Source organism: Scardinius erythrophthalmus (genome assembly GCF_964197995.2).
Source record: "Scardinius erythrophthalmus genome assembly, chromosome: 8".
Classification (NCBI taxonomy): domain Eukaryota; kingdom Metazoa; phylum Chordata; class Actinopteri; order Cypriniformes; family Leuciscidae; genus Scardinius; species Scardinius erythrophthalmus.
This window is the reverse complement of record NC_138228.1, coordinates 5,007,387-5,033,438: the sequence shown is the minus strand read 5'-3', so window position 1 is coordinate 5,033,438 and position 26,052 is coordinate 5,007,387. Positions and strand designations below refer to the sequence as shown.

General features: G+C 38.3%; 1 protein-coding gene across 1 annotated transcript; it reads right to left on the bottom strand.

Moving 5' to 3' along the window:
* Positions 1 to 1,764: 1,764 nt before the first annotated feature.
* On the bottom strand, positions 1,765 to 25,798 carry capn12 (calpain 12). Its single transcript, XM_081372997.1, has 21 exons — positions 25,563 to 25,798; positions 23,844 to 23,913; positions 21,310 to 21,428; positions 17,627 to 17,760; positions 17,205 to 17,376; positions 16,829 to 16,912; positions 15,870 to 15,955; positions 15,460 to 15,537; positions 14,842 to 15,017; positions 13,818 to 14,077; positions 12,224 to 12,235; positions 11,901 to 12,109; positions 11,763 to 11,799; positions 11,578 to 11,652; positions 11,427 to 11,472; positions 10,872 to 10,933; positions 9,628 to 9,696; positions 9,258 to 9,336; positions 8,402 to 8,518; positions 4,423 to 4,475; positions 1,765 to 2,559 (listed from the first exon to the last, which is right to left on the bottom strand). Exons 1-21 carry the CDS (start codon positions 25,746 to 25,748, stop codon positions 2,533 to 2,535), a joined length of 2,151 nt encoding a protein of 716 aa, XP_081229123.1. The 5' UTR covers positions 25,749 to 25,798; the 3' UTR covers positions 1,765 to 2,532.
* Positions 25,799 to 26,052: the final 254 nt, after the last annotated feature.

Sequence of the window (26,052 nt, the reverse complement as noted above, 5' to 3'; positions counted from 1 at the left end):
GACATTATAACCACTGAAAGATCCAAGACATTTTCTAAAATAACTGAAAATGTGTTCGTCTGAAAAATGATTGACATATGCATCTCGAACGGCTTGAGGGTGAGTAAATAATGGGTTTAATATCATTTTTGGCCGAACTATCCCTTTAAATGCTTGAACCCTGATAAATGCTGCTTGCAGCTTTAATTATTAATGTAATTATTAAATACTGCTGAATTTTTCAAATGGTCAACGAATTAATATTTCTTCAAAACGATTAAATGTGAAATGCAATATTTGTACGGAAACTACTGTGTCTGTGTGAATAACCTTGGTCTGCAGTGTTTTTGGCAGACGCTCATTCTGACCACAGGAAAACACTAACCTTTTAATGCTTCTATTTTAGTGCAAATCACTCTGATAAAAAAAATGTGACGGCTTTAAAATGGTATGTATGGGCACGTCTTTTGCAGTTTTATAGTGTGGAATTCAGTAATATTATTCTTACATTGAGGATAAGTGACATTCATGGGTTAGATATTTGATTAAGTCTTAGTTTTTCATTGGCGGACAGAGCATATAAATATATATTTATTATTTAAATGCAAGAATGTGTCCTATAGTAGATGCCGTAACTACACTATTTGGGCCACAAAAGCAACTTTCTTCATTAGCTACATTTTCACCCAAAGTTGCTAATGCGCAAAAGTGGAATATCACAAAAAATGGCGAATAGAGCACCATTTCCATAGTTTTTTATGTGCATTTTTAGAATTCATGTGCATCCTGGGGTTTCCATCCAGTGTAATTTTATGTGATGTCCCAAAAATGCACATATAAATAGGTGGATGGAAACATAGTATTTAAAATTAGGTGTCTGTATATGTCCAATATTTCATTATGGGAATGTTTTATGCTGATTGTCACATCCGAGTTCAGGTTTTGGGATTGTTAGCGTTCTTATGTCGCCATCCGCCAATCAACTCTAGAGTAATCAGTCACATGGCATTTGCAACTCAAGTGATTGGTCCAAAAAACCAAGTAGCCGAAATGAGCGACCCATGAGCAAAGATGGCCGATTTCAAAACGCATTAGGACAACAATAACGGATGACTTTCTCCAGATATTATTAAAAAGTTATAACTCACAGACAGACAAAGAGCAGGACAGGCAGAAAGGGATAACCAAGCTTTTAGAAAAGCCAATACACAAAGGGATTATGCCCTAAAAAGTACAAGATGTAACTGGCAAAGTATGGAAGAGGAAGTGATCAAGAGAGCAATGACAGACATGTGTGGACTGTTGCTGGGGGCAACCTCTGTTCGGTCACCTTACGACAGGGAGGAAGCATTGTGTGAGGTTTCTATTAATAGGAGCAGCGGGAGAGAGGACAAGAGCGTACGAGTGTGTGTGTGTGTGTGAGCATACGCGCATGTGTGAGCAAGCGAGCGAGCGCAAGGTACGCGAGGAGGAGGAAGCAGATTGTGAGAATGAGACAGTTACTAGAGAGAGAGCTAGAGGGAGGGATGCAGGGAGAGCGTAGCGGAGGAGGGAGCGATGGCGTGATGACGCTGTGCGTGGCGTCAGAGCGATAAGAATAGAGCCGGTGCGTGCAGGGCTGCTGAGACATCGCTTTTAATACCCACAGCTACTATCTCGCTCTCTGAACAATGTGTGTGTGAGAGAGAGAGTGTGTGTGTGTGTGTGTGTGTGGAGGTGTAGGTATACGCACAGAAAAATTTTAATATAGAAATGCCCTGTGATGAAAGATTATGACTTGGTGCTTTTATATTTGGAAGCAAAAAAACATTCTTGACTTTTAATGACATTAAGCAGAGATACATAATGTTCGTAAGAGGGAAAAAGTACAAGAGGAAGTACGAGTCATGCTGTACGAATGAAAAAAAAAATGCAATTAGGCTGCTTGTTACTAGGGATTTATCAACATTTGCCGCCACTAAATCACAGGTTAAATTGGCAGCTCTATTAATAAAATGTATAAATGTGTTACAATGCTTTTTAGATATAGATTGATATATATATATATTTTTTACATTTTGTCATTTACCTTCATTACAAACCCGTATGCATTTCTTTCATCTGTGGAAGACAAAAGTAGATATTTAGCAGAATGCCCAAGCTGCTCTTTTCCTTGCAATGAAAGTGAATGGTGATCACAACTGTAGCAAAAATAGCAACTTGGACATTCTGCTTAAATTACGTCTTTTGGTCCACAGAAGAAAGAGTGTCATGGGTTTGGATCGACAAGAGGGTGAGTAAATGATGATAAAATGTTAAATTACAAGTAAAAATCTCTTTAAAATCTCGTAAATGTGAATGTATATGTGGGGTAAGGGGGATGAAATGTTGTGTATCCAGGCAGTGTTGACCAACTGATTGAGCAGTGAGTGGGTGCAACTGCAGGGCAAAGGTCCACAGATCACAAATGAGATAGAAGGGGGGAGATGTAGGAGACGTAGACCCAGGTGGATGACGTCAGAGTAGTCTTGGCCTAGCAGAACTGTCCCGCTGAGGTGTCGGGTCTGGACAGGCTCACACAGCCAACAGCCTGAGCAGCCACTGCACAGAGATCAGAGAAACAATTCAGTAAATGTGCTGTGCACACTAATATGCGTATATTGTACATGTACATACATGCTATAGATACATATAACCTTAGGGATAGTTCACCTAAAAATGTCATTTCTGTTATGAAAAATCTCAGGGTGTATGACAATGTTGATATGTTTGGTCTTGGAGAAATAGATCAAGTACAGGACTTGCTACTGCTGTACAATATAGTGTACATACATTACCAGTAGCAGATTTATACAGGTGGAGCTGGGGAAGGTGGAGGGTTTCAGAAAGTGCGCTGCAACTGCTATATTTCTATGCAAATGCTGACCAAGTGTTTGAAGGTTGAGCAGCGAGTTCATTGGATACTGATACAGCAGGAACCAATCAGCTGTGCCCTATAGAGAATGATGTAACTGCAAGAAGATTGAGTTAAGGACCTATTAGCCGGCGACATCTAGAGTTTCATGACAGAACTTTGAATTTATCCCTCTGGTACTCTTTATTTTTGAGAAATTAACCCAAAATGAACTTTGTTTAAACCATTAATTTAGATTTAACACCATTGTATCAGGTTTCATGTTCAAACACTATTGCATCATGTTACTCTTTGGCTTAACTCGATGTTTTCATTTTGAAAGAACAAGTTTCAATCAAGTAACTCAGAAATTAATTTAATCTAGGATCTTACATCTATGCCTGACCACAAAATATTTAAAAGTAATTTGAACTTACTCCATGGTTTCTAATTTCTTTTAAATAATTTTCTCGAGAAATTACGTTTGTATGGCTATAGGGCTTGCTTTGTTATGACATTTTCTTCATAACTAAAAGCTAATCAAATAAAACATAAACAATATTTAATACATAAATCTAAATCAAGCGTACATTATGCCTTAAATACTTTTACTCATGGCAAATAACTTAATTCAATCACGTGGAACCACTGTCCATGACTGAATCATGTTCAACCAAAGAGCCATTTTTTTGAGTGTTGGAACACAACTTTGATTTGATTATCTCGCAGTTTTAGAGTAAAACATGTTTTGGAAAATACATATTTCATATAAAAATTTAAAATAGTATTTTTTGCGTGTTTTCTTTAAAGTGTCGTCTTTAAAAAGAGACCAAACTTAAGTCTGTGCTCCAAAGCATTCAAGATTTATGACCATTTAAATTGTAAATTTCATTTTCAGGTCTATGCTCAAAAAGTGAATAAATGGATAACTACTGCGTAAATATAATTTAGTACCATAAAATCCCCACAAAACATACAAAACATTAAATAAAATACATGATCGAATTATTTATTTCATTAAAAAAGCTTTCATTCTTGAGCGCCACGTGAAAAGCAGGTTTTTTACTCACATGTTGATCTAAACCCGTATTACTTTCTTTCTTCTGTGGAACACAAAAATATTTTGAAAAATGTTAGTAACCAAAAAACAAAACCTAAGAGACATTTCTCATAATTGTCTTTTATGTCCCACATGAGAAAGAAATACAGAATGACATGAGGGAAAATTATGACAGAATTTTGGGTGAACTATCCTTTTAAACCATCTCTAGGATTGAAGAAATCAAAATATGATTTATTTATTTTAGTATTAATATTAATATTAATAATATGCATTTAAAAAAATCACACAGCTTGCCTTGTTTACTGTACTTTTATTGACTACAAATATCTGTAAAACACATTTATATCAAATTGATCTAGACTATACCTTGACATGCTGTGTGTGATTAATATTATTATTTAGTGTTAATCATTTTAACATCAGTCAGAGGGGATTCGAAGATGACTGTGGAAGAGACTGAAAGAATTGTGCGGGTTTTGACAAACAAGGCAGTTGGAGAAGATCTTACAGCGTTGATGCCCTTGTCCTTCACCTCTGGGTTGGTCTCCGACTCGTAAAGATCTGAGAAGAAACAATCAGCAAGCTGAATCTTCCCAATTAACATGTTTACAGACAATGCGCACACACTCGCATCACAGATAATGACGTCACGGGCATCATCTCGACAGCTTTGAAGCCTGCCAATGAACATCATGATGAGATGCAGTGCTACATGATTATATTTACCTTCACACTGGATGCAGATAGCGATAACCATATGGAAATGGTCATACCGTAAATTCAATCTAAACAAAATGACTACATATAATCAGTGCCTACTTTAAAAGGTACAAAATTCTAATAAGCAGCTTAGGAAAAAGTGCCGTTTATGCATAAAAAGCAGGTTTTGTACTCAACCCTTTATGAAAGTGACATATCTGATTGAATTTTCATTTTGTTTGTGTACAGGTATGTGTGTGTTTGAATGAGCAGCATTCCTGTGCTTAAAGGGGAAGCATTCATAAGCAGATCCATCAGATGAAGGTATCTCAGGCCCTGTTTACACCTGCTATTAAGATGCGTTTTGGTCGATCGGATCACAAGTGGACGATGAACAATACAGGAGTAAACGGGGTCTAAAACAACACTTCTTCTAGTGTTGATTGATGGTCAGCGGGTCTGGTTATCCTAAATTAGATTTATTTGCTTTAAAGGGGTGATGAACTGAGAAATAAAATTTTCCTTGAGCTTACATATAAGAGGTCATCATACTATAAGAATATCCTGTAAGTTTCAGAACTGAAAACTTCCGTTAGTCCAATAAGAGCTTTTATTGACACCAGGCACAGCGAACGACTCGAAGAATCTATGAGGTCAAAGTGTATCAAACACCACCTCCGATCAACGCCTACTTCAACACTGCCTGTTTAGCCCCGCCCACCGATTCGCGCATTAATGAAACTCATTATAATATGCAAAACTGTTATCCAATCATAGCAGTGGGCGTTTACTTCCAAGTCTTCAATGCGGCACGCCCATAAAAACCGAGCGTTTCAGGAGCTATAGGCTCAAAACCAGGGTAGAAAATAGCATAATACTTATTCATTTTGATGTTTTTTAATGTAAAAACCAAGTGAACAACATAAGTTATATAAAAATATAAAAAATAAAATAAAAAAGGCAGTTCATGACCCCTTTAAATTATTGTTTGTATATGCCAACTGTCTGTGTGAGCTTGCTGCAAACTACTTTCCTATGGGGATGAATAAACACTACCACTACTAGGCATTCTACCGGACTGCTTTTGTAGTGTAAATGCTCATGTAGTCGAACAGCCGCAAAAGACGCCTACTCTCCGTCTACTGACCTAATGCGTAAAACTTTATGGAACTTTATGTCGGCTGGAGACTCAAGTTTGGTTTGAAGATGAAAAATGTACCAAGCACAATGTTCTCTCACCATTCCTGATTTCTAACACACACTCACAGCGTACGGCTGGTCTTGGAAACTAAAGCTGCTGCTCTCCGTGTGTTTTTGTCGTCTCCGCTCGTGTTCATATGTAAATTGCATGAGCTTATTTTTGTCCATTAGATCGAAAGATCTGAAAAAGCCTGTATATTTACCCGCCAATAGACCCTCCCCTCGAAGAAATCAGGACAGAAGTGATTGAAAGTGGACAAAAGAGATTGAAACAACGGGAATGTGGCTCCCTCGTCTACTTGTGATCCAATCGACCAAAACGCATCTTAACACCAGCTGTAAACAGGGCCTCGGTAAACAGAATGTGATAGGATCATTGAAATCGGATATGTGCCTCCCTACCTCTGTACGCTGCCATAGATTCACACTGTCCGAAAGAAACTTTGACCCCTTCATCTGAACGTCACCAAAAGACTCTTTAGTCCAGGAAATGTTTTTCCAGTCTTCTACTGACAAGTTTTGGTGAGTTTGTGTCCTATTCTTAGCTGATAGGAGCAGAACATAATCTTCTGCTGCTGAACGTCCACTGCCACATTTGACATGCAGTGTGTGTTCAGAAAGTCTCTGCTGTAACGTCTGGTTATTTCAGTTACTGTCACCTTCCTGTCCGCTTGATCCAGTCTGGTCATTCCCCTCTGACCTCTCTGAATAAATAGGCATTTTTGTCCACAGCACTGGATGTTTTTGTGTTTTTTTTTACACCATTCTCTGCTGATTATAGAGACCGCCGTGAACAAAAGATCAGAAGGATTTGAAAAACTAAAACCATTGCGTCTCGCACGAGCAACCATTTTTACAGTCAAAGTCACTTAGATTATATTCCTTTTTATATTCTGTTTTTTAGTTTGAACAACAACTGATTGTCATTCAAATGTGTCTTTATGCACTGATACGCTGCTGCATGATTGGCTGTCTGGAATATTTGCATAAACAAGCAGGTGTACAGTATCTCATAAAGTGTGTTCACATGTACTGTATTATAAATAGACACACCCTACTGTTCAAAAGTTTGGGGCTGGTACATTTTTTTTATTGTTTTTGAGGTCTCTTATGCTCACCAAGGATGCAATTATTTGATCAAATGAGTGCAGTAAAAACAGTAATATTGTGAAATATTATTACAATATTATTACTGTGATGCGAAGCTTAATTTTCAGCATCATTCAGAAATCATTCTAATATTCTGATTTGAAACATTTCTTATTATTATCGATGTTGAAAACAATTGTGCTGCTTAAAGGTGCAGTGTGTAAGAATGACAATGACTAGTGGTTGAAATAGGTACTGCAGTCGAAAATATCGGAGATCCTGGTTTCTCCGGCCACCTGCTCCTCAGACTGGACGGCGCTCACACGGGTTGCCAGTTTGACCACACGCAACAGGAACGAGCGCAATGGACAATGAAAATGGGCAAACTGACAACATGTAATATCACAGACCAAAACAATAAAACACATTCCAGCCAAGAAACGCATATTTCATGGTAAAATAACTGGCTGTAGAAGTGTTTTTCAGAGAAACGAGTATGTGAACTTAGCATGTTTCCCCAATATATGCAAACATATTATGGTATTTTTATGCTTTAGTAGAGTGAAAAAGTTACATACAGCACCTTAAATATTTTAATATTATCTTAATACTTTTATGAACAGAAAGTTCATTTATTTGAAATAGAAATCTTTTGAAAGATTCTAAATGTTTTTACTGTCACATTTGATCAGTTTATTGCGTCCTTGCTGAGTAAAAGCATTAGTTTCTTTCAAAAAATCAAACTTATCCAAAATATTTGAACAGTATTGTATGTTACCTTCAAATTACATCGAGTCACTTTCTGAATTTTAGGCATTTTAATTTAAAAATCATACCAGTTCTGATCCTAAATAATTTAAAAGGCTATACAATTTAGTCAGAATGCGTTTTGTTTACTGTTGATAAAGAATGTATTTCTTTATTTCAATCTAAAATGATAAAGAAATAAAGGTTGCCAGAAAACACTACTTGCATGACGAAAATACACTGTAAGAAAAAAATCTATAGAAAAATGGAAAAGGTACTGGTGATTTTCTGCCAGTACATTGTCCTTTAACCCTAAAAAACAAAATGTAATGCAAAAATCAAAATATGATTTAAAACACCAGTGAAAATTTATATTAACACATATATACACTTCCCATCATTCTCTGTGAAAGCAAAAGCATATCATAAATGAAACACCTAATGTACATCCTTTACTTTTCATTATGATGTATTAGAAATCCTCTGCCAGGAAGTGTAAAAATGTATTAATTGCTCAAAAAAATAAATGTTTTATCCATTTTTTATCCTAACCAAAATTGTTTTGGCGGACTTGATTTTGTCCATTTCATAAAAAAATAAGATTTGTCAATTTTGATTTCATGCTGACTTTAAGTAGTAGACACTTTCCAGGAGCACAAATAGACACATTTTAAGTTCCCAGTAAATATGGGTGGTTATTTATTTATTTTTGACTATAGATGACAGTGTGCTCTCTCTATGGAAGGACTTACCGAAGAGCACCTGCAGTCTGGCAACACAAGACACAAAGCTACTGAAGGGCAGGTACTGTTCACCAGCGCCAAACCTCTCCCACAACATCTGCTCCACAACACTGTCACACTGCACACCTGAGGGGAAGAACGGACACAGAAGAGGGGGAGGGAACGTGAGAGAAAGTACATTTCTCTTTGTATATAACACAGGGTGTGGTCTTTGCATATGGTAACGTTCACACTGTCAGTTTTTGGGATTGACAACCACATTTACTCACAGGTGTGTCTCGAAATGTCCCGTTCACACTGCAACTAACAGTAGCGTCTCGAATACTGTCTGTATGAACGTGCAACGGGAGTCAAGTTCATATTCTCTAACCAGTAACCACAGAGACAGTGAACAAAAGTGATATCAAAGATGGCAACGTCCATAAAACTGAAAAGTCTTATCACTTTTGATACGACAATAGTCTATGAGACTCGAGCCACGAGTTCACCCGTCAATCTTCCAGTGTTCATATCTGGTGGAGATCGGAGCATTTGAGTCATGAGTAGAACAGAAATCTGAGAGAAGCAGCTGCGGTTGATCTAAAAGCCTTGTATCTTCTCCATCACACTCAGCAAAACCACACATGAAAACCCACAACACTCATTAGACACGTGTTTGTGCAGCAGAGCGGCTCTCTCGCACTGTAGGACGTCACAGAAAACTAGTCGTCCAGTCCGGTTCTGTTCACAAAGCGCAGGTTTTCTGAGAATGCAGGAAAATTTCAGAGTTGTCACTCCCATAAATAACTGAACTGTGTGTGAACGTAACCGTATTAATAAGGACTCAGGACTGGCTACTGTATTCTGCTGTTGTGTATGTGCTCACCTGCAGCATTCAGAGCCAAACTGAGTTCAAACGGACTCATAGTTCCTGACGAATCCTCATCAAACTGAAAAAAGATAGACTGTGGAAGAAAAAAATGTCAGCAAGTAATTTCCCCGTGTTTTCTCGGCACTTTAAAAGGAAGCCAGTGATCGGGATTTAGCTTCAATATGACACTGGCACAGAGCTCTAAAGCAATTGAGTTCGTCAACAGGACAAACAACAACAACATTTCAAGGTCTTTTTGTCTGTGCAAGACGAGCTCCATGTAACCAAACACAACCTGATAATTGTCACAGCTCAGTGTCCTTAGTGTTCTCTAACACTGTGCCAAAGCTGAGAGTGACCTTTTCACGCATGAGAACTGAGATACCTGCAGATTGCGTAGGGAGGTGAGCAGCTTCTCTGCTTGAGCTCTGTTCAGACGGCCTCTGCCTCCGGTCTACACACCGCCGTTAAGAATATACACAAATAATTGGAGAAAAACTAAAAGGTTCATAATATATGCATTTATATATGAAGAGTTCCAACTGAAAATTTCTTCTAGAATGATCAATTTTATGAAGCTCGTATATTTAAGTTCAGTAATTTCACTTAAATGGCAATGAAAATGACCTATTAATTGCCATTTAAGTGAAATTACCGAACTTAAATAAACAAGCTTGATAAAAATTATCATTCTAGAAGAAAATTTCAGATGGCACTTAGAGGTTTTTGCATCTGAACTCTTCATATATATACACACAGTACAGTGCAAAAGTCTTAAAAGCCATGTTAATACCCCCCCCCCCCCCCAAAAAAAAAGTTTTAAGTCAGTTATTTATATCTTTTGCTGTAGTGTGTCAGTAGGACATATCAGTTTACTTTTCCAAGCATTCTTTTTACCATTAATTGTAATAATCCAGTGAGATTTGTGTATGCTCAAGGAGTCTGACAACAGCCGGCATGATCTGATCTCACCATCATCGAGTCCGTCTGTGATTACATGAAGAAACAGAAGAAACTGAGACAAACTAAATCCAGAAGAACTACGGGAACGTCTCCAAGATGCTTGAAGAAACCTTGAAGATGCCTAAGACTTTTGCACAGTACTGTATATACATATATCTGTGTTTAACATGTTACTAAACTCATTTAAGCCTTGCCAATTTAAACATTCAAGCGCAAGAAGACAAGAAAGTGCACAAATATTGAGTTCTCTTTTAAGCCTTGCGCTTTAACTTCACACAAAAATGATGTCAACATGCCGGTCTTGGCAAGTTATTCCTGTCTTCAGTGTCACATGATCCTTCAAAAATCATTATAAAATGCTGATTTGCTGCTCTAGAAATATTTCTTATAAACATTGTTGAAAACAGCTGTGCCACAAAGATTTTTGTGGAAACAATGATAAAACGATTTTAAACTAAAAATTCAGAAAGAACAGCATTTATTTGAAATAGAAATCTTTTGTAACATTATAAATGTCTTCCATGTCACTTTTGATTAGTCTAATGCATCCTTGCTGAATAAAAGCATTCTTTTTTTAATTAAAAAAATCTTATTGACCATAACCTTTTAAACAGTAATGTATATCAAACATAATAAAAACATTGCATCACGATGAAAGAAGGATACATCTTCTCCAAAGATGAGCTGTCTGCAGGTCTCCAGAGGAAGTTCATAGTCTTTTTCCAGCACTAAAACATAATTAAAACACATTAACAAGAATATGATTGTATAAAGCACTTGTTTTTAAGAGGTCTTGGAGAGACTATTCTGACACTTCTTGTGAACCAGAAGCAAACATATGTGTTTACTAATATCATCACAGGAATACTGTTTTTGCAGATGTATTTTTGTCACAACTGATTTATTCTGAAACTGAATGTGTCTGATAATAAGGGGGTTATCACGTCAAGTCAACCTATCCCATGTCAAATAAAAGTGCTAGTAACTGGTATGGATGTTAGTGTCATTTGAGTGTACAACATATTTGTATACAGTAACAGTACTAATCATTTATTTAAGGATAAAACAGTTTTACAGTCTAAAAAGTTGTGGGTGAATATATAGTGCAGCTTGAGTTTATTCTAGGTAGCACTAAAAGACACTTCCACCTTGTGGCCATTAATGGTACAGCAACCATGTTTGCTTGATTGACAGCTTGTGCTAAAATGTATAAATCCTGACCTGAATTCATCAGATTCATAAATTGCACAGCATTCACTCTGTCATCCTGGAAAGTGAAAAACAACAAGACAACAGTTGTTTTTACTAATAAACACTTGAATCCCACAAATATTCACACTAGATTGTGACTGGATGGGACAGAGATGCTTACAGATCCAGCCTTTTCATCAAACCACTTCTGCACCCGATACTGGTCCTCAGGTAAAGCTGGCTTTGACATGACCATCTATGGACAGACAAATACACACAAAATGCAGACAGTTACACACAATATAATATCATATTTACGCTCAGACGGTTGTTCTTCTTTCTCTTTTCAGTGAGTACATGTCTTACCACAGAGTAGTTGTTGGTGCAGGGGAAATCCTGGAATCTGTAAAGCAGATTTGAAACTTTCATACGGTTAACCACTGGACACATAATCACAACAGAGAGCTGACAGAAACATAAGATGTTTGTTGCTGTTGTTCGTACCCCTGTATGTTGCCGGTTTTGGTGTAAATGCGGAGGAAGAACTCCCCCTGCTGGTTGGGCCTGAAGGTGGAGGCTAGGATGGCGTAACTTCCAGGCTCCAGGTGAACCTTCCTCCACACGCTCCTGATGCTCCGGTACTTTCCAGAGCGAGCAACCGCACGGTTGTTGGAGAAGAACTGCTGGTCCAGAGATCCTGGTTTTTCCTGCAGCTAAATGTAGAAAAGATGTGAAAGAGCGTGTACGTGTTTATATCTCAATAGTGTCATGTATTAAGAAATGTTTTAGATGAGTGTTTTGTATTCATTATTCATTCAGCCGCTCACCTCAGAGGGGACCTGAAAGAGAGAATGAAGAGGTAAGACGAGGGTTAAATATAAAAGGGCCAGTTGAATTTGCAACTAGAGCAGGGGCCTTTAACTCTTTCCCCGCCAGCGCTCCAAAACGGGGGGGGGGGGGGGGGGGGCGTATATAATAAAGTATATTTAACGTATATAAAAACAAATATTGCATCACAATAAGTGTAATTGTGATTGTCAAAACATTTGGTAACTAAAAAGAATTTTATGAAGTTTAGTGACAACATGTTACAATGTTTACATTGTACAATGACTGGTAGGATACAGTTTTTATTATTGCTTGACAAAAATTTCAAGATTTCAATTCCATTCATGTGATTTTGATTCAATATTGACTAATTTGGATACATGTTTATTTTAAATTTTATTTAAAAAAATAATCTCACCTAATGCTGTAAACATAGAGGGCCCAATCTGCTGGTATTATTAAAGTTAAATATAATGCTGTTTTTGTTATAATAACAATTATTTAATGACATTATTTTAATGAGTAAAAATATAATAAATATGTAATATAGTGCTCAGCAAAATCTCCTCTCTAGCTATTTTTTCTATTCAATTAACATGCTATGGTCATTAAATGGCTTTCCTGAGGTAAATGTAACGTTATGTGACATAATTGTTCTCACGCTGTTATATATTGACCTCTTTCCGTGGTTGAAAAACACTAATTGGTCGATATTATGTATACTTTTGGTAAGTATACTTTTGGTAAGTACCAGATGATCGGTTCACATGCACTTGAACTGAGGCGCTCAGCGATCTGTCACGTCACATTTACAAGCGCAAAATGTATTTTTGTCTGAATTTCGTAATAAAATTGACAGAATCTAAGAGCTGAGAATAAGTTTAATATTAAAAGTACCTCTTTGCTCCGCAATTTTTCTGTGCGTGAGAAAATGGATGTGTGGCGTGAGAGCGTGTGAAAAGTGTCAATTGCGTGAGTCTCACGCTCAATGCGTGAGAGTTCGCAGCCCTGTTTTGGCCCCCAGAATATTTAGCTGTATGAATATGTGAACAAACAATATATCTAAAGAAAGAAAAGAGCCTCTGCTTTAAAAAAGCTTTTATCAACACTTGAATGTGTGAAAGTTTAATAAAAAAGCAACATTTTAAAACAAAATGCTGAGAAAATCTATGGATTCAGCACTCAGAGCTTCACAGACCCATTCCTCGCACTGGGTCCACATTTCATTCAGTAACATTAGGCGGTTTTAATTTATATGCTATTTAATGTTTGATGATCGCATTATTTCACATGTGCGTTAGCAATGCTTCTATTGCTTGTTTCTGCTGCTTCTCCTGTGTTTTTGATCCAGAAACTGTATTTTTTAGTAGATGTGTAACAGCGCCCCCTAGCGTATAACAGTGAAAACATGGATTGCGGGGAATTTCTGTCAATGGCGGGGAAAGAGTTAAAAGGGGGTGCTCTCAAACTAATTTAAAAACATTAACCAAAAACAAATATTTTGTTAGCTTCAACCAAAGCTAACTCTTTTGTAACAGGCTTCCCAACTCCATCTCTAACGGTTAAAGACCCTCAACGTAATAATTATCTCACCTTGTAGATGTGAAATGCGATGTAGAGGAAGTTGATTTTATCTTTCTGTCTGCGGTATTTCTGGAGAAGCTCCACCAGAATCGTGCACTTCTTCTTCTTCTCTCCAGGTTTCCCAGGCTTGCTCACAGGAGCCACTAAACTGACGTCTTCATCCTCTTCTCCATCCGCTTCCTCCCCTTCCTCACCCTCTCCATAGTCATTGTCATCCACATCTTTCTCAGACAGAACCATCTGGAACTGAGGGTTTTTCCAGAAAGATCCTGCAAGGATGAAAGGTAAAGGAGGAATACAGGGAGAAGCAGGTTAAGTGTGTTGTATATTATATTATATTATGTTATATTATATTATGTTATGTTATGTTATGTTATATTATGTTATATTATGTTATGTTATATTATATTATATTCTCACATTCTCATCTTTTTAGACTCCAAAGACCCTCAATAAAATATTATAGAGCTTGGCATAACTAGAAAAACTTGAATGTATGCTCATTATAAAAATGCCCATGGATTTTAGCAAGATTTTATGAATTTACATTACTTTTCCAGGTCTAGAAATAACACTTTTAAAAATAGACTGTGCACTCTTAAAAAAAGCTTCAATGGGCTTCTATATAGAACCCTAGTGTTCTAGACTCAATTTTGAAGAACCCTTAATGCCAAAAAGGTTCGATATAATGGCAAATCTCTTAAATGATTGCATTATACTTTTATGTTTAATGTTATTTAAATTATTTTCTAGTGATAAAGTATGTTTACAAGCGGTTTATTTTATAAAATGTAATTAAAATAAAAAATGAATTAAAAAATAAATTCCATAAAATGAATCCATGCTGGGAAGGTTCTATATAGAACCTTTTCTTCCAAGAGTGTGGGAAGACTGTGGAAAAAATAAGAAATATCTTGATTTAAATTAGTTTATTGTCTAAGTCATTTTAAGTCATCTTGAGACCCCCCTTGGAAGTTCGCTGAGGCCCCCTAGTGGGATGAGAGCCGCTGATATAGAATACACATGCACTTACTGGGGTATTTTCGGCAGCCCCCTGCAGAGCACATTGGGACCCAGGTGCCTTGATGAGAGCTCAGTGTCCAGGACGGGGTGGCCGTGTCGTCACTCGCCTCCCCCGACATGGAGTCCGGATTCACACTGCACATTTCCACTGTATTAAACAGCCGGCAAAAGTCCTCTACTCCAATCCTGAAAAACACAAGTGCTTATGAAGTCCAGACACAGGCAGATTTGAACTAGATTGCCTGTTAAAGGATGTGTCGACTGTAGTGGCAATTATTAGTAGTAGTAGTCTTAGTTAGTAGTGTTATATACTGTATATTCTAGGCATTAAATTGATTTAGGTTTGGCAATGCTCCACAATAATAAGAGATAGAGAGAGTGAGAGAGTGTGTGTGTGTGTAATACAATCAATAGAGCAGTCTACACCGGAAGCACGGGTTGCGTCTTCAGTTAATGATCAGCCTGTTTCTATTTTTGACAGAGCTACTAAAGCTCTATTTTCCCCATTTGTCTGAAATACAATGTTTTTATTTTACAAATATATGTTTGTGTGCATGTCCCAAGATGACATTCTACAGGAGCCCCTCTTTGACTATTTGAACAGTGGGAAAGTGTCTTGTACACCTACCAGAATTCTCCATCTTCAGCTTTGGCCAACTCAAGTCTGGCCTTCTGAGCATTGTCTATAAAGTCCCAGTCTTTACACCTGCACACACACACACACACACACACACACACACACACACACACACACACACACACACACACACACACACACACACACACACACACACACACACACACACACACACACACACACACACACACACACACACACACACACACACACACACACACACACACACACACACACACACACACACACACACACACACACACACACACACACACACACACACACACACACACACACACACACACACACACACACACATACACACACACACAAGTGCCCAGTCTTTAGCAGCTCTGAGATGCAGTGCTGGTAACAACATGATCTGCTTTAGTCTTTCTCACTTGTCACTCCAGGGCCCACAGTACTCAACAAACCCCCAGGGGTTACGCAGCCTAAGCAGGAAGACCTCTTCAGACGCCTTCTGGACCTACACACACACACACACACACACACACACACACACACACACACACACATGGGTTTCCATGTTATATGAGGACTTTCCATAGTCATGATGATTTCTATACTGTACAAACCGAATATTCTGTCCCTTAACCCTAACCATACCCCTAAACACAACACTCACAGAAAACGGTCTGCATTTTTACATTTTCAAAAAACATTATTCTCTATGATTTATAAGCTGTTTTTCTCATTGGGGACCAAAAAATTCCCCCACAAGGTCAAAGATTTCTGGTATTACTATCTTTCTGGGAACATTTTGTCCCCACAACATAGAGTTTACCAGGCCAGACACACACACACACACACACACACACACATTGCGTATTCATGTTTTATGGTGACTTTCCATAGACATAATGATTTTTATACTAAACTTCCTGCATTTTTACATTTTCAAAAAACATCACTCTACAATTTATAAGCTGTTTTCCTCAAAAATGTCCCCACAAGGTCAAGGACTTTGGAAATTGCCATCTCTGCACTCACACATACGCACGCACGCACGCAATCACACACACACTCACGCACGCACGCACTCACGCACGCACACACGCACACACACACACAGCATGTGAAAACCTATTTGGTATTTATTAGGCTCTTAATCTACAAACAAACAGAGATATTTACCAAAAGCTATTAAAAAAACACAAATTGTATAAATCGTTCAAAAACTGTGATGAAACATCCAGATCATTTTCACTCCAAATTCAAAAGAAACAAATTCAAAAGAAAATAGTCACAATTAAAAGAAAAAATCTTAAATATTTGTCTTTGTGAAATTCCTACAATGTTCATGTTCGTGAAATCGTGTGTATTTGCCTTATTCGCATACCTTATCTGTATCAGTGATGGCATAAGCATGACCTTTGATGAGACCCTCTGACGTCACAAGGCCAATGTCCTTCACACTGGTCGCCTGCACACAAAACACAGTATGTGTGTACAGTATTGTACACAAAATCCAGCATAAAATTGCATGTGGGTCCAGGCTGGTTAGATCTGCATAAATCCTATAGTGTAGTAACCGTATAGTGCTGGTGGACCAGCACAGTCATACTGTTCTCAAGCAAAACTGATTCACATGCTGGTCCTATAGCATGCAAAACATACCTTATGCCTGTGACCAGCAATGCTGGATTTTTCAGCAGGGAAATCATGGATAGGATTAGGATTATGGTCATATACTGTGCCGATGTGAATATGTGTACTTGTATGAAGCAGCTGATCAGACTGTCCCTGGCCAGGGCAGCAGTGATGGCTCTCCAGAGCATGCGTGGGGGTCGAGAAGACACCGGGAGGGAGTAGGCAATACCCCCCGTGAAATCCTCCATTCCCTCCGAGATAATCCCCCCTTTCAGACTGCCGTAAGAACCCATCAGCCTTTAAGAACAGACAGACGGAGAGAGACACACACACACGCATTAATAATTGGCTTCTATTGGTTGGATTGATTCCACATTAATTACTCTACATCCATCGATTGTATTTGATGATTTTTCATAACTGGATGTTTTTGTCTAAAAATATCAGTCCTTAAATAACGCAAAGGAACAATGGCCTTCACGTGAGCAGTGTCACTAATGAATAGTCACAGGCCCACACAGTCGAGGACACATATGCTGGAACTGACTTGGCATAAGCTTTCTCCACCAGGGCGCTCCAGAACTCGTTGGTGGTGCGAGAGTAGCTGAAAAGCAGACGGCCCTCTCTCACAGGCAGCCTGTCATCCACTACCACCTCCACCCACTCACCATACTGCCAGAACTACACCACACACAGAGACAGAGAGAGAGAGAGAGAGAGAGAGAGAGAGAGAGAGAGAGAGAGAGAGAGAGAGAGAGAGAGAGAGAGAGAGAGAGAGAGAGAGAGAGAGAGAGAGAGAGAGAGAGAGAGAGAGAGAGAGAGAGAGAGAGAGAGAGAGAGAGAGAGAGAGAGAGAGAGAGAGAGAGAGAGAGAGAGAGAGAGAGAGAGAACAGGGTGACATTTGCTCTGTACAAGCACATTTGGGTGCTGATGCACCTGAAATAGTGGGATGCTTTTCTGCTTTATGGGTCTCCAAAGTATCTTTTCAGTTTGAGCCAGTATATTTCCTCTGTTTTAAACGAGTCATATTAGGAGAATCGAACATTTACTTGAAAATGGAAAATGGGGGGTTGGTAAGATTTTTATGTTTTTTATATAAAAAAATAGTCTTATGATTGCAAAGGCTGCATTTATTAGAACCAAAAAAAAAAAACATTAAAATTTTGAAATATTATTACAATTTAAAGGTACACTATCTCGCAGTTAAAGGTATAGCGGAGGATTTTCTTTTTCCGGGTGGGTAGTGTAAACTATTGGTCCACCTAAGTGTCAATCATTCTGGTGATATGTTTACGTAAGGCCGTCGTACGTGCTCGTCCCTTAGTTTTCGCTTTCTGCGCATGCGCACTTTCAGGTGTTTATGTGTGGTGAGCTAGAGCTCAGCCATTCATTGAAGCTCGCCGTTTCACCGGGTCCTTTGAAAATGTCTGAGGGTCGCAAGAGAAAAAGTTTGTACGAACTGTATGAGAAGAAGAGAAAGGCCTCAGAAGAGAGAAACAAGATCAGAGTGTTTTTGGGAGATTGTTTCACACGATGGCGTGCGCTGAAAACACAGGTTGGGCTTCCCACTGATGCCTCAGTCGCGAAGTTTCTACTTGACAGGTAAAGTTTGGCATGCTATTTGGAGAAAAAGTGCAAATCTTCTTTTGGAAAGTAATCTTGTATGAGCGATGCCGACAGCAACTTGTAAACAGAGCGTGCACGAGGAGAACCTCGCACACGTTTAATAGGCGTTCCCTATCGGGAGCAAGTAGAGTGTTGCGCATGTGCATTTTTTCAAAAAGTGGAGAGGGCGGTTCTTATCTAAAATTCGGAAAGATCCTCCGCTATACCTTTAAACTGCATGCATTTTGTGGAAGAACATTGTTTTGGTTGTGCATCAGCTCAAAAGTTGTGCTGGGTAATATTTTTGTGGAAACCATGAATATAAATATATATAGGCTATATATTTTTTTTTTTCAGGATTCTTTGATGAATAGAAAGTTTAAAAGAACAGCATTTATTTGAAAGAGAAATCGTGTGTCAAACCGAATCAAAAAAGCCTTAATTTCATTCTTTCTTTAAAAAAAAGAAAATACTGACCCAAACGTTTGAACGATAGTGTACTTTAATTTACATTAGAATCATAAAGACACAGCAACAAAAACAGACTATTTAGGGTGGAAAATATCAATATGTTTTGGTGTAAAACACTTTATTCATTTTAATAATGAAAGTAATGAAACTGTATGAATGACCATTTACATAGAACATGTCAGCCTGCAGGTAGCACTGCACTGTGTGTGTGTGTGTGTGTGTGTGTGTGTGTGTGTGTCCACATGTGTGTGTCCATGTCCTTGGGCTATACAGTAACAAGCCTAGACATTTCAGGAATCGTCCACCAATCAACAGTCCTCTAACTCCTTGTTTTCCCATTTCTCTCCTGTCACTCTCTTTCTTTCCTCATCTCTCTAACTCTCTGGATCAGGTCAAGTCATGTTGCACATACCTGTTTAGCCTCCGAATGTAATACTGCGGCAGGTGGAATGTAAGTATATAATGAGAATGGCATAACAATTACATAACGCTGAGCCACCTTCCATAAGAGCTCTTCAGTGCTAATATGTTTTGATTGTTTAATTAACTGTGATGTTATCTTACAAGTTTAACCTCAGCTCATAACCACGCACACGACAGCACAAAAGCCACGAGCGCTGTAGTGGCTTGTTTTACTGCGAGGCTTCAAGGTCAACTCTCTGAAACAAATAACATTGCAGTAATAATTACAGACAACTCGCAGAAGTTCATCCATCACTTTGTGCTTCAGAACAAAAAACCCTGAGGAGTAGGTGAGAAAAATTTTCTTAATCACACATACCGTGTCTCATTGTATAACATAAACCTGTTATTGAAATATGCACATGAAAAAGTGATTGTTTTGTATGGGTTTTGTTTTATTTTTGCAATTTTTCACATGGTGTTTGAAGTGAAATTTGTCGGTGAACTTATCAAAGTCTAAAAATATATATCAATTGTGATAGAATTATGCATTAGTAAATGCTTTTGTTTTTCTAATTTACTATATAATTATGCGCCTATTATTTTCCTGTCTTTTTCTAGTGAACAGCTTAAAGGAGCTATATATGAACATGTGTGAACAGCTTGTAACGAAACTTTAAAAACGAGGCCTTCCCAGCTTGTCTATGAAAGCCTGTAGACTGATTTTTATGTGAAGGATTCGGATTGTTTTTGCCGGGAAAATCAAAAGCATGTGTTGTTTATGCGCTCCTGAGAGCCTCTCTTCCGTTCAGTGACATGAAATGAATTCTTAATGTTCAGGATAATGCTGAAAGAGCCATTCTGTGCTGTAATGCACTGTAAAGAGATTCATTCACTATAGTCTCATAGCCAGATCTATAGTCTATAGTCTATAGTTTATAATCAAACTCTAACTGTGTAATTTTAATGAGCTCATCTGTCTTTTTTCAGGCTACCAACATAAGTGCAGCTTTTTTTTATTAAGTTTATCTCTCTCAGTTGGTTTCTGCCCAGTAACAAGATGGACACATTAAGGACTATTCTGGCTGTTTGTTCTCAATAACGGTGAGTTTTAACATTAATAGCCTACATGAAAAGTTGGCAACTTTATCCTCATTGTAATCATTCCAAACTTTGGATTTTATTGACCAATCAGAGCATTATTAGACTAAGCAAATAGGTTTAAGGCTGATGTTAAAGGGGCCTGCAACAAATATACAAACAGACACACAATGTTCTTTCTCTGTGAATGAAAAACAGACAACTGAATTATGATAATTTGAGCCAACGCGGTGCATGTTTAAAGGGGGAGGGACATGCAGATGTACATGTCATCGGGACAAAGGGAAGATGACAGGAGCTGTTTCTGGAATGAACCTCAGCTGTTAGTGACGGTAAGGTCAAAGAAGACTGATTTTAATTACCATTCCCGAGGACGTACGTACCAAATAGCAGACATTCAAACGAGGATATAAATTCTAGCCTGATTCGACCCTCTCTCAAAATGGACATTATGGACTTTATGTAAAATTCATGGGTTATTTCATGCTATCAATCACTCATTACAATCACTGATCTAGTTTTATATAAGATTAAATAGTAACTGTGGAAGAAAAGCATGATGTATTTAACCATTTCAAAAGAATAATCTCATAAATTTGTGAGCATCTCATTACTGTCATTTTTTTATTGTCGGATTCTTGCTCTCCTTACCCTGAAACGGAAGATGCCAGCGTAGGATTCACTCAGGCTTTGTCCACCGGGAACCACTTTGACGAACAGAGTCGGGTGCATGGTGAGACAGGACAGGGCCGCCAGCAGCCAGCAGTTACCTGAAGTAGGACACAAGACAGCACGGTTACACAATCCTCTCAACATTTATGACCACAGCCTCAAACACAAAGTGGAAGGTCAAGCTTTGAAGAAGCAGGAGACATGCTGTGTGTCACACGCACTGAGACATTCCTCTGTAACAGGTAACAGATGTTCGTTTGCTCCGTGTGGGGGAAACAACACTTCACAAAAAACAATACTTAACACACCAACTCCCATAGGAACAACCCCAAACAGAGCTCTACAACTGAGTACGTCCAATTAATCTTCCGACCGCAAGGAAACGGCCTGGATGTGTTGATGTGGAAAGTCACTTGAAAACAAATAATTAAAATTTCTGCTTGAAGTGCCAAGAATAAGGCATTATTTGGGTAGATTTCCATTCAAATGAGATTATTTACATGCGTTTGTTATTCTAGTTGTGCGTTGCGATGTTCATATATTATTTAGAGAGGCCATCCAAATCCTGAGTGGCAAACGCACGCTTCATGATTTAAGCTCAGATCCGACTGCTTTGATACAACATGCCCACAAGAACACTCAGAAATGTTGAGTTTCGCAATAAATGGTAGCCAGATGTTGCTGAGACACTGATAATTATTGATAAGTATCTCTTAAATGGTACTGTATCCTGGGGAATACCAAAAGAGAAGCAGATCTTTACTGTTATATTATGTGTGAACAGGACCTTTGTGGAAACATGAAATGCAGGGCAAAAAGAAAAAATCGCTACATCCAAAACCGACTACGTCCCTACTATATAGCGTGTGAAAAACCGTACGCCAAAACAGTACTATGTCCGAATACATAGTATTCAAAAAATAGCAGGCGAAAACTCCCCGGATGACCTACTACTTCCGCCGAGCATTCGATGGACACTTTACTATCCCATCAGGCCACAGGAGGGGATTTATGAATGGAAGTGAAGTGACGCAACTGATGCTGGAGGGTCACATGACGGTAACAACATGGTGGATGTAGTACGTCTGAATTTCATTCATTCTACCCATATTCATACTATACATAACCCGCTTTTTTAACGATCGCCACTGAGACCACGATTTCTGACGCAGCAAATGTTAAAGAGGACATTTTTAAAAGTTGAACTTAAAACTTGAGCGTCACATTTGTAGAATGGCGTGTCATGCGTGAGACAATGCAAAGGACACGAGCGCAACTCGTTTCTGAGAAAAATGCTGAAAAATTCAACATTAAATTGTGCATAATTACATGCAACTAACCCTAAACCAAACCTTCATCCTAACCCGAACCCTATAGTTAGTACATGTAGTTAATTATGCTATTATTACTCAGTACTTAAGTGTATAATTAAACTGTAAAATGGACACCTTAAAATAAAGGGTAACACTTTATTGTACAGTGTCCTTGTTACACGTTACATGTACTTACTATAGTAATAATAGTAAATTATGCATAATTACATGCAACTAACCCTAAAACCAAACCCTAACCCTATAGTAAATACATGTAGTTAGTTAATATCTCTCAGTACTTCAATGTATAATTACACTGTAACAAGTACACATTAAAATAAAGTGTAATCAAATAAAGTGTAACTAAACAAATCTTTGATTTTGTTAGTTACATTCATCAAAATGCATGTTAAGTGAAACACTGAATTCATTCAGCAAAAACTATTACACATATAAGACATCTTATTTACTTATTCATGTAAATAATGATTTCACTGTATACTTTGTTGAGTTTAAAAGGCACACATTTTCGGTTTGGTGTTGATAAAGAGGTACTTGACCCTTTCTGGTGGATCTTTGGGGGTACATAAGACAAAAAAAGGTTGGGAAACACTGAATAAAGCTGAGTATGTAAATGTTGAACATTGTACGTCAACAAAAACACTTTTCATCAGCACCAAATCGACGCCATATGTGCAGAGGAAGAGAGAGGCAAAACAATAAAACAATCCCCGCTGTGCACAATAATTGTTATTCTTTAGGTGGGTGGAAACGGGAGACGGGTGAGGGAGGGGGGTACAGATGATGCCAACCCAACCTCTCGCTCCCTCTGCTTTCATCCCTCCCTGTCTCTAGTACATTTGTGGTGTTTTTGATGTGCGTTGCCTGCGGCGGCTCGTGTTGCGTCTCTCAGCAGGGACTCAGAGATCCGCGCAGTGTCTCGCGGCTACAAGGGCTAGAATAGGGACAGTACATTAAGCATGATGAGGAAGATCTGGGTGGAAGGAGATGGGGGAGGGCATCTGCATGATAAGGAGAGGAAGAGTGGGAGCGTTGCCAAAGACGGATATTTCTCTGATAGCCCTCAAGCCTTGAGGGTGCTTTCGGGTGATTTGGTTTCTGAGAGGTGCAGTAAGGCGTTATCCCATTATCCTGGCATGAAGTATGAACAAGCGTGCGCTAACACGAGCATGCACTCACCCAGCTGGCCCTGGCAGATATCGGTGGTGCCCATGGTGCCCTCAACAAAGACAGCATTACTGGTGATTTCCTGAAGAGGGGGAGAGGAGATGGGTGTGAGCCAAAAACAATTTGCAAGTACATGCGATGGGTTGATCAGAACATCTGAGAGCATATGCATGCGTAGGAGAACTTTTCAGGTTCAGGGTCTGGCTGACTGTCTTAAAGGGATAGTTCACACCAAAATGAAAATTCTGTCATCATTTATTCACCCTCATGTCATTCCAGACCTGTATGACTTTCTTTTTTTCTGCTGAACAAAAAAGAAGATATTCTGAAGAATGTTTGTAAGTAACTAAACTGTTTTGTTTCCCATTGACTTCCATTGTATGGGGACTGAAATGCTTTGGTTATCAACATTCTTCTAAATATCTTCTTTTGTGTTCCACACAGGTTTGGAATCACATGAGGGTGATTAAATGGTCCCCCCAAATCTTCTCAATGCGCTCTTGAGTATTTTTAAAGGAATTTTTAAATAAATTATTCACCTTGATAAATGCCCCATTTTTGTCCTTTTTGCTTTAATATATATATATATATACAAGGAATCTGACAACAGCCAGGATGATCTGACAAATTAACAAACTAAATCCAGAAGAACTGTGGGAACATCTACGAGATGCTTGAAGAAACCTTCCTGCAAAGCTACAGTACTGTGAAAAGTACTGGCACTTGTGTTAAAAAAATGCTGTAAAGTGAGAGTGCTTTCAAAAATAAAATCACAAATTGAATTTGTTTATGATTTAACTTCTATTAACTAATTCAAATCAATATATGGTGTAACGACCCTTTGCGTTTAAATCGGCTTTTGTCCAGGTACACTTGCGCATAGTTTTTCAGGAAGGTTTCTTCAAGCATCTCGGAGACGTTCCCGTAGTTCTTCTGGATTTAGTCTGTCTCAGTTTTTTCTGTTTCTTCATGTAATCACAGACGGACTCGATGATGGTGAGATCAGATCATGCCGGCTGTTGTCAGACTCCTTGTGCATACACAAATCTCACTGGATTATTACAATTAATGGCAAAAAGAATGTTTGGAAATGTAAACTGATATTTCCTACCGACACACTACAGCAAAAGATAGAAATAACTGATATATATAAGCTTTTTTTTCCATCCATTTCACTTTTCTGTTGATTCTACTGAATGTGTTATCATATATTCTTTAACCATGAATGCATTCAAAAAGTGGTTGAAAATAATTGCATGTTGTATTTGTGATTTTACCTTAAACATTTAAGGCAGAGTAACAGAGGAACTGAATTTTCCCCTGAGGTGCAACATCACCTTTAATTAATGACCCCATAAAGTTCTGTGGGCTTTACTAGCTTGTTATCAATGACAATTCCTCATGTTTTCTGCATCACTCTCTGATGCGTCTTTTATTTAAATAGTAATTTATTGTAAAATATGGTCAATAATTACTCTTATACACTGTAAAAAAATATAAGATCAATGAGTTTTGACAAAATATGTTTTTACATTGCTTAATGTAATTTAATTTGAAATGACTTAAACATCCAAGTTGATTGCAGCAACTTTTTCTTACAGTGGATGCTGTTACCAATTAAATCAATCTGCTGTAAATTAAAGGCATAGAAACAATCTGAGCCTATAACATTCTTTCTGATAAATCAAGCCCATCTGATGATTAAAAAAAAGACTATTCATGATAAGTTACCTTTGGGCGCAGCCACTTTACTGCTTTTTTAGGATCAGGATCCGCAGGAATCCCGAGGGAGCTTTGGTTCGCTGCAAACACCGTGTCTGAGAAGAGAAGGGCAGATTTCAGACACTTCTGCCGCAGGGAGTCATAGTCTTGATCCTTGAACTTCACCGGATTATCAATGGAGCCTAACTCAGACATCTCTTCAGGATCAGATCGCGTCAGTCCTGTCACTCACAGCCTGTGCTCAACTTTCTGAATCTGGGCTTTAGCTCAGAAAAGTTTGGAGCTGCACATCCCACCCAATCCCAATCCCCATCCCAATCCCCACCCTCCCGAGTTTACTGGCCTGGGAGGCGTAGAAACCTGAGACGTAGAATAATAACCTATATGATAATGTCAGACTATCTTGTCTTCCTGGGCTGCTAATCGATCTAAATTAGTCGTGCTAATGTTTACATAATTCAATTGTCTGTTGTTAGGAAATGAAATACGTTTCGATCAA

Excerpts from the sequence above, each read along its gene's own strand:
- capn12 (XM_081372997.1), bottom strand. The coding sequence starts at position 25,748 with ATGTCTGAGTTAGGCTCCATTGATAATCCGGTGAAGTTCAAGGATCAA. Across the intron at positions 17,761-21,309 it reads CTGGCATCTTCCGTTTCAGG|TTCTGGCAGTATGGTGAGTG; the intron begins GTAAGGAGAGCA and ends TGTGTGGTGTAG. Across the intron at positions 15,018-15,459 it reads GCTGAAGATGGAGAATTCTG|GATTGGAGTAGAGGACTTTT; the intron begins GTAGGTGTACAA and ends TGTGTTTTTCAG.